The sequence below is a fragment of the Lepisosteus platostomus genome, chromosome 26 (genome assembly GCF_059453375.1).
Source record: "Lepisosteus platostomus isolate fLepPlt1 chromosome 26, fLepPlt1.hap1, whole genome shotgun sequence".
Classification (NCBI taxonomy): domain Eukaryota; kingdom Metazoa; phylum Chordata; class Actinopteri; order Semionotiformes; family Lepisosteidae; genus Lepisosteus; species Lepisosteus platostomus.
This window is the reverse complement of record NC_142636.1, coordinates 4,870,898-4,880,806: the sequence shown is the minus strand read 5'-3', so window position 1 is coordinate 4,880,806 and position 9,909 is coordinate 4,870,898. Positions and strand designations below refer to the sequence as shown.

The 9,909-nt window shown below is 34.0% G+C and overlaps 1 protein-coding gene across 3 annotated transcripts in view; it reads right to left on the bottom strand.

The window, feature by feature from the left end:
- Positions 1-550: 550 nt before the first annotated feature.
- LOC148639749 (uncharacterized) overlaps positions 551-9,909 on the bottom strand; it is a 99,528-nt gene continuing 90,169 nt past the window's right edge. For all 3 annotated transcript variants that reach the window (XM_088620664.1, XM_088620666.1, XM_088620667.1), the window contains 2 exons: positions 2,084-2,237; positions 551-1,482 (listed from right to left, as the gene is read on the bottom strand). In XM_088620664.1, coding sequence (XP_088476790.1) covers positions 1,273-1,482; positions 2,084-2,237 — 364 coding nt within the window. In that variant the 3' untranslated portion in view covers positions 551-1,272. The remainder of the gene's footprint in view (positions 1,483-2,083; positions 2,238-9,909) is intronic.

Here is a 9,909-nt window from a genome sequence, read left to right as displayed (position 1 = left end):
AATGTTGTAAAAGGGTATCAAATTAAACATGAGAACATCCATGGTTATCCCTGATATCAACCTCACACAACATTACATTTTAATTAACTATTTTGATAGCTTTGGAAACTTTCATGAAATCACAATTGGTATACTATATTTGTCACTTGGATAGAAATTTCTTACGTGTAATTGTTCTCAAAACAAGTACTACAAATACAAAACAAACATTTTCAAATGCAAGCAAATTATGGCAACACTGCTCTAAACAGTGGCATTTTTAGCTCTTTATCTTAATCAAATACATTAAGACAGAGAGTCAGTACCTCAGTTTTATGTCTCATCCGAAGGACGGCACCTTTTTACAGTTTAGTATCCCCATCACTATACTGGGGCATTAGGACCCACATAGACTGCAGGGTGAGCGCCCCCTACAGGCCCCACTAACACTAGCAGCATCCTTGGTTTTTCCCATGAGTCTCCTATCCAGGCTCATTCCTGCTGAGCTTCAGTGGGTTGCCAGTTGTGAACTATAGAATTATATGACTACTGGCTGCTAAAATCTCCAAAATAATTTTCAAACTCTTTTATTCATACATATGTATTCATATATATATAGAGTCACATAAATTAAAAATTAGTTTAGGATTTCACAGTTTTAGTCGGTATTGGATTTTCATCATTTTGCTTTCAGTCACCAATTACAAGAAGTAATTGTCCATATAGGAAAATAACCTCATGAAAAATATATCTCAGGAACATTAAAAGTATTGAGTATTTTTACTTTACCAGTATTTTATTTTTACTTTTGATAAAACACACCATTATTTTCAGGTGAAAATTGTTTTAAAATATAATTAGGTTTTTCATGCAGAGCATTCCAAAATTTTCAAGATAATTTGAATACAGACTACATTTTCTATAGACAGAGTAACATAGGCCAGAAAAAAATATTTAAAGAATAGATAAAATTGCTGTTAATTAGATGCCATACATTTTAAAATAGGAGAAGCCATTTATATAGGTTGACTCCTCTAAACCTACTATATCTACTATTATGCTATATTTTCTTTATAAACATTTTTGTCTGAAAAGCTCTATCATATTCAATATATGTTAAACATTGTTTGTCTTTTAATCTAGGGGATAGTTATGTATTAATAATAATAAACATTATTTTATATAGCACCTTTAAAGGTGGCTTCTAAAAGCACTTTACAGAATGATAACAACAATAAGTATTGCTAAATTATTTGGATTATATCTGAGACAAAGAGTAAAATGGGGAAACACTTAAACTGACGAAGAGCTATATAAACTACAAGTTGAAAAATGTTCAGTCTCTGTGAATGTTTTTTTGGTATTCCTCTTTGCGAACTTCCTCACGTTGTATGTCTTTGAATGGAGGTAGATTTCAGGAGTGGAGATTGAGCTGCGAAGATTAGAAAATTTCTCCTTAAACAATTGCGTTTTTGCCACGAACAAAATGAATATTTGTAGTCCCTGTTATAAAACAACAAAATGAAACTTTCAATTACAGTATAACATGAACAATATTCTGCATGACACATATATTCACATGCTATCACAAAAGAACAAAAGGTTAATTCCTCACTTAAAAGTAGAAAGAGAGCATTTCGGGATTTTGGCGCAGATGTGAGCAGGCTTAACAGTTAACAGCTTGTTCTTTTTTGTGCTTTTAAATATGGAAATAACCTGTTCCTTTGCAGCCCATTTTAAATCTCAATCATTACTAACATTAACTATAATACTGTATATCTTGCAGACAATGCTTCTTTGTTACATTCACCCCACGCTTCCTCCTTGTCTGGGAAGCTCAACTCAACCAGGCAGGTTAAACCAAAACTTATTAACTTAAATGTGAAGTAAAAATTCATTCACAAAGCATGATTCAGCATTGATTCTTGGAAGTCATTATTCCTCAAAGCTTTTTAGACCGTTAAAACTGAATGCATTTTGATAACTCTTCCTCAAATGTACATCATTAAAGGCATTGATTTATTGATATGTTCATTTAAACATTAATCATATAAAATAATATAATCTTTCATAGTTTAAAACATATAAATGGGTTTCAACAGACCTGGGTGGTGTTAAGAATGCAAAAGATGTAACTGAAGACTTCCTTGCTCTGGTTGTCATCTATCAGCATTAAATAGCCCAGCAACCAGGTTACACCAAGCACCACAGACAGAGACAGGCTGCCAAAGAAGTTCTCCAAAAAGGTTTTCCGGTTCCTAATAGAAAATAACAGAGGCTGCTATTATTAAATGTTAAATTTATATTAATTAGAAATGTTATAAAAATAATAACATTTTTATTAAAAAAATAATATTCACAGTTAACATTCACATGTTAAATCAGCTAATCCTGCTTTGTACATAAAAAGAAGCTTAATATTAAATGTAACTGTTAAATAGTTATCATGAAAGTACATGGCTTCATTCACCAAATTGAAATAATGTTTTGTATGTGGTACATGCCTTTAGAACATATTGAGTTCCAGTATTATAATTTATTTTCCAAGGAAAACATACAATATCAAATACATTTAGGACATTTTAATAGTTTAGTAATTATACTATTTTAAAATATTTCTTTTGTTTTTGTGCAACACCTTAAAATGCATGCAGTGGATCTGTTGTATCTATTGATGGCATGCTGCATGTGCAATTGCTTCTCCACAGTAAAAAAGTTTTCTTTCATTTTCCAAGAATTAATCATTACAAAACATTCCTGAAGTCCTTCTTCAACCGGCTAGAACAGCAGAATAGTGATATTTGCAAGCTGCTAGTCAAGCTCTGGCATCAAGATTTATTTTATCACGTGGTTACCTTTCTTCAGCTGTAACTAAGACTGAGTAACACTTTTCAGGATCCTTTCATTTACTCTTTTTGGAGGGAGAAAAAAGGTGGCCTAAAAATAGTCTGCCTCATTACTCCTGACTGGATGGATATGTCCAGAGGAATCATTTTTCCACTGCTGATAAACAAAAACTTGGAATGCCAGGATGCTCATGGACTGTTCACACAATTACTGTCCAGAACATCATACAGCCTTTATGGGTAGAGAGCTCTGTATGGAACCCTGATATTAATATCACCCTTGGTGAAATCAACATTCAAGAAACGACCACCTCAAGGAACATGGAAGTATCTATCAATCAAATTCCATGACATTTCATGGATTTGGTATCTGAAATGAAATCATCAATGAAAGCGTTTGATAAGTTAAAAACAGCAAAACAACTTGAGAAGAATTATTGCTAAAATGTTAGGCAAAATGTACAGGAACCAACACTACATTATGACTTATTATACAGTTCTTTAAAGAGATAATGCCATATGATACAGCCTCTGATCAGCTCTACAGATACCTTTGAAATCTGGACAGTAGTCAGCCCAGGGTGTGTCATCACTCCAACTCCCTATACATTTCTGGAGTTAAGCTGGCTTACCAAAATAGCTAAATATTTAACCTCCAATTATCAGTCCAAATCAACAACCACTCTGACTTCAGTCATTAAATTCTACAATGCTGACAATGCAGCAGCATGTAAATACTGGAAAAATAAATAAATTGTAACACGATATTTACTGAGACATTTGAGAAGACAAGATAGATATACAGATCGATCCATTCAAAATGCACGAAATACGCTGCATCAAAACGTGGTAGGTGTGGCGCATCTTAGGGCATTAAACTGCATGCAAATTGAAATATAATAATAGTATCCGGAAGCACCTTGTAAAACCACCGGGTGGAGCTAATAAAGCTTAACGTCACATGTACAGCATTTGAGCTGTCCCCAGAAAACACCCAGTTTCGAATCCCGGTCACTGCTGAGAGGAAAATCTTTTTCCAATTAAGAATTTAAGTTGTATGCTCTTTAGATTTTTTATTAATTTTAAACTGTCTATTACAGCATGTTAATCACTAAATATTAAAAAGTCAGCAAAGTTTATGAAAGCAAGATTGCTCAGTTGGACAAATGTACACAACCTTCCACCTTCATCATAAATAGTTTAATTATGCATAAATATTTTATGCATCAAAGTATTTCACTTGGTAACTTACATAGGTTCTGGTTTTAACGTGCTTGTTCTAACATTATTAAGCTTATATTCTGTACTTCATAAAATGTTATAATGTTTTATCTTTTTCTGAGAATACTTAGAAAGAACACCACTTGCTGTTATTGTAAAAAGATAAACGTTGTAGTAATTTAACATCACTTGATAGTTATATGAATATGGAATCACATAACTAAGCAGCTAAAGTATCACAAGTGGACATTTTGGAAACATTTTGACATTCGTTTCTTTTAAAAAAGGTTTGTTTATTTAGTGAATACATAAAAATAGTCCACTATTATAGCTTGTTTTTGGCTCTGGTGTGAATTTGTGCATCTGGATAAGTTAAGTGATGGTATTGTGATTAGGAGTTCTTCGCAGAATTCTTTAAGTTAAACAAAGGAGGGAAGAAGGGCTATTATTACAATTGGCACTCTGAGATTCAGACTGATTTAATTCCCCTCATTTAGCTGAAACGGATAAGGAAATCATGCAGTAGTTATATGTATTGGAAGGCGCTCTGTTTTATTAACAGACACTCCGACTCAAACCTGTGTTGTACAGTGATGTAGACGTGGGAAATGTCATCCCCATTAAACAATGTGTTTATTGCACAAATCCTGCTAAACTAGAAATTAGACACCAGAAGAGTATTATTGGACAATGTTGTGTGGCTCTGGTGGAATTGCTCTGTAAACTGAAGAGTTATAGAGAAGACATGTTGTGTATCGCCTCTTTTTACACTTGTAAGAACATTCCAATGTTAGTGCAACACGGAAGATATTATTAATTACCCTTTAAATCTGAAGCTGTTAGCTTTACTTCACACCTGCATGTCAAGATCACGGTTTCAAAAAAAAAACATCAAACCTTTGAATGGATGAGAACATCATGATTATTTCGCAAGGATGTGAAACATGACAATTTGTTTCAGTTATCATCAGGAGAAAAAAAAGTTTATTTTTTATTTATTTGTGAGTGCTGCAGTGGCTTGCAATGGCTGGATAGTTAACACTTCAAAATATTAGTCTGTCTGTGGGGGGAAGGGGGGAGCGCTCCTTAACAGTGACACTCCTCCATATGCTTAAGTGGAAAATTTATAAAAACACCAATGTAAACGTCATATTTACAATTTGTTGAAAATAAAAATGGAAAGTTCTGTAAAGCTTTCTCAGTCAAGAATGAGAATTCACGTAGGGAGCTGTGTAAGCATGTGTAGGCACCAAAAGATCAGCTAAAGAGGGAATAAAACGCTTTCAGAGAAAACAATGTTTCAGGTGTGAAGAATACAGATCCCCAATTCAATTGCAGCCTTAACCTTTCCCCACACACTCTGCCCCCCCGCGATTGGAATATACACAAAGCACTGGAAGCTTTAGAGTAGATGATCAGGTGTTTTGCAGACGTAGAGATAGTACGTAATTCTGGCTTTATGAACTCACACCTGGGATTTGATTAATTCAAAAAAAGTTTAAAAAAAACTGCACTGGGCAGTGCTGGACGGTTAGTGGATGGTGCGCTAGTTTGTCAGCAACTTGCTAATCAGCTTAACACCTGTAGAAAACCTGATTTTATTTCTGTTGCGTTTACAAAATTAAAGTGTTTCAAATGTTTAATTAAGAAGTAAAAAGAACTTACACAGCTTACACAAAAACTCAAAGACTCTGTGCATGAAACGTGTTTTAACTGATTTATATACAGTCTTCTCATGTTGATTTACACGTAAGTGTCCTTCTTTCAGTTGTATTGCATGATTATTGTTGTGATTTCTCTATTATTTTTGAATCCATCAACTCGTTCACGTGATTATTTTGGAAATATTTTGACATTCCTTTTAACTCAGAATTTGTAATTTCGGGTGCTCTGAACAAGTTAAGCTTTGATGCAGTACAAATAAATGTATTTCCCACAAGCTATACTATAGTGGCTTTAACACTATACAACATTGCACTGTTTGCATGTGGCACATCTTTGTTCAAGTTTTAAAACTACAGTATGGAAAAATGAGTGTTAAGAAAAAACAGGAGGTTTGATTGATGGTTGCCTCATATTTATTTTTTTAAATGAAATAAAAAATAAGATACAATGACGTGTTCCTGCCTAACTCAAACATTGCATGACTTTAAAAGCTGTAAAAAATGGTTAGATATCAGAAATTCACCTTGCTCATACAAGCGGCTCTGGTAAGCAGATTTAGTGTTAACACAACACCCCCTTTGAATGAGTTTTAATCGACTTTGTCTGTCAGTGAAAAAAATGACCGCGGGCACTTTTCCTTCTCCCCTGGTGTGAGGTGACAATGCGGGAAACTGTTTTTTTTATTTTACTGGGAGTGTGAACATTGAGTGAGCACTGGGGAGTGCATTGAGACTAACACAGTGAGATTACTGAGATGGATAGTTTTAGTAAATATGTTGACAAATATCTGAATTTTTGCAAGATGAAACTGTATCCAGCTGTGAATCAGATACGTGACCTTACCCCCGTGAAATTGTGGGAAAGAGATTTAGTGGGCAGTGTAGTGACCATAGAGTGTTTTAATACACTGTACAGTATAACAGTATAAAGCACGTATGTTTTTTTTTAATGTTTGTAATCGCTGTGTAATTGCTTAAGCCGATAACGAGCAAATTCACAGAAAAGGTTGAAAGACTATCACTTTTCACAAAGTATATAATCTTAATATGTTCAGAAGGAGCAAGTAAAAACATTTCCAAAATAACCACATGTAAGACTTTGATGCTTAAAATGTTTAGGGAGATACTGGAATACTATATTTTTTCTTTAAAATACCAATACCAGCCATATACAGTTTACATGATATGTTTATGTTCCTAAATTAATATTGTTTATGATCATCAGACGCGTTATGCTCCTCTTCATTTTATGCTCAGCTACTAAAATTTCCCTTTAGTTGTAAAATTCCCTATAAATATTCAATATTAAGTGGATTAAAACATGCATTAGATTAAATGATTAAATCTTTTCACTAACGACCAATGCACCACGAGTGCCCCCGTCGGTCATTTTGGCCATTTTGGCCAGCCATCACGTACCGCGGTACGGCGCAGTGACTTGTGGGTAATTGTGTGCGGTACGGGTTTGTACCGGGCGCATTTTGAATGGCTGCATCTGTAATTTGTTTATGTTCCTGATTTAATATAGTTTATGAGCATGTGAAAGGCATGTTGAATTGGAGATTCTCAAAACTTACTTTGTATGATTGGAAACTAATACATGATCGGATCAATGAAATGCTGTGGTGTTACTTTTTGTCAATGAAAAAAAGTATTTTCATGTGGCAACAGTTAAATTGATGCAGACGGTTACAAAGAAAATGGACCACGGTAATACTTTGAGCTTACAGCCTGTCCAAGGTCATTCATTATTAATACTATTAGTAATATCTTCTGTAAAGACTTTGATGCATAAAATATTTCTGCATAATTGAAATATTTATGATGAAGGTGGAAGGTTGTGTACTTTTGTCCAACTGAGCAATCTTGTTTTTATAAAATAAACAGACTTTTTAAGGTTTAATGGTTAACATGCTGTAATACACAGTTTAAAATTATTACAAGTCTACAAACCAGGTGTTTTCTGACAACAGCTCAAATGCTATACATGAGAGGATAAGCTTTATTAGCTCCACCTGGCGGTTTTACAAGGTGATTCCGGATACTATTATCAGAACTGCGGTATTAGGCATTATGACGCGCCATGCCTACCGCGATTTACCACAGCATAATTTGTGCATTTTGAATGACTGCATCTGTATATAAATATAATTATGTCGTTATTAATTTCTTTAGATACACGATTCCATATCATATTCCATATTAATCAAACTCTAAAAAGTATGCGCTTTTTTACTATGATAACGACCACAAATATTCATAGAAAAGGTTAAGACATTATAACTTTTTCTGAAGTATATAAACTTAATATAGTCAGAAAGAAAACGTAACAAGTTTTCCAAAATAACCACAGTATGTAACTGAATGAAAGACTTTGATGCTTAAAATGTTTAGGAAGAAGGTGGAATACTGGTGTGCATTTTTTATTTAAACTACCAAAACCAGCCATATACAGTTTACATAATATGTTTATGTTCCTAAATTAATATAGTTTATGACCTTCAGACGCGTTTTGCTCCTCTTCTGTTTATGCTCAGCTACTAAAATTTCTCTTTAGTTGTAAAAATCCATATAAATATTCCATATAAAGCGGGTTTAAAACATGCACAGTAAAGAGAAATCATAGTTTCACTGACAACTATAGCACCACAAGTGCCACCTGTCAGTCATTTTGTCTAGCCAATCACGTATTGTGGTATTCTGTAGATAATTTCTGCTGTAGGCTGTAGATGTTTTCCTGCGGAATGGGGTTTTACAGTACATTTTGAATGGCTACATCTTTACACGGGTACATGGGTACATCTGTAGTATGTTGTATGTACAGTGTATTGCCTTTATTATTTCATTATTTTTATATATCACAGCGTGTTCGATGTTAAATAATATTAAAACACGAATGAGATAACATGAATACTGTCAACAGTGGGAGTAAAAACCAGTTCAGCTAAGCCTTAAATAAGCCTTAAAACAAAATCGGATATATTATAATTATAATTCAGAATAACAAAGTGGTAGTAACAAACCACTGAAACCAAACCAGTGAATCATGAAGTCAGATACACAGATATACCAAAACAGTAGCGTACACATTAATGAACTGCAGTGTGATCATGTACTGTATAAATATACTCCATATACAGTATGATAGTGTATGGGATACTGATACTGATGGGAACTGGATGGAGACAGATATATATATCCTTACTACTTTGCATTCTCTCCCGCTCTCTTCCTGATCTCCCCCTGTCCTAGTCACGTTCTCCCCATAAACCTGCAACTGAACCAGAGAACTCCACACAACTCAAAAATATTTCAAACTGCTCAACTGAACAAAATAAAATAAAAACAGGATCTTAGCTTAAATTAATATTCCCTATCGTGTGGTATTAAATCAACATCACACCTTTTTTTTACAACAATAATGGCAAGTGTTCTTATTACGTATTCTTCGAAAAGAATAAAACATTATAAAGTTTATATACTTCATAAAAACCTATATACTTAGAACAAGCACATCAAAAATTTTCCAAAATAACCACCGCAAGTTACCAAGTTAAAGACTTTGATAAATAAAATGTTCAGTTGGTGGAATACTGTGTATACTTTGTATTTTTTTATATTTAACTTCCACTACCATCTACAGTACAATATGTGTGAAATATATTTTTCACAATTAAAAGTTAAATTATCCTGATTACCCATTGCTGAAATTTGCATTAAGGCATAGATTAACATCTTAATGCAGATGCAAGCCTGAAAGAAGCACTTCGGTTCACAACAAGCCACAGTAGAATAATAAACTATTTTTCATAAATTGAACTGAGTAATGTTGCTTTTGTAAAATAGCCCTACTCTCTTTTTTAATTAATTTAACATTTAAAATACTGCAGTATGCAGTTTGAAATGGAGGTAAAAGAGATGCTGGAGGAGTCCAAAGATGAGTTAACAGAGGAGGACCTTGTGGAGCTTATCAAGAGCGCCAATGAAGAGGAAGGGGAAGAACAGCAATGGACACCACAGAGCTCATCCTGTGCCTTTTGAAGTGTTTTGATCGGTGAAGTCTAGCTGTCCCTTTTATAAAACTTTAACAAGTAAAAGCAGTCTGAAACAGCTTCCATGTTGAAGAGGCTCGGTGTTAGGGAGTTCTCGGCGCAAGAGTGAGGTGCTGCAGACTCTGTGTGTGTGTGAGACCCTTCGGA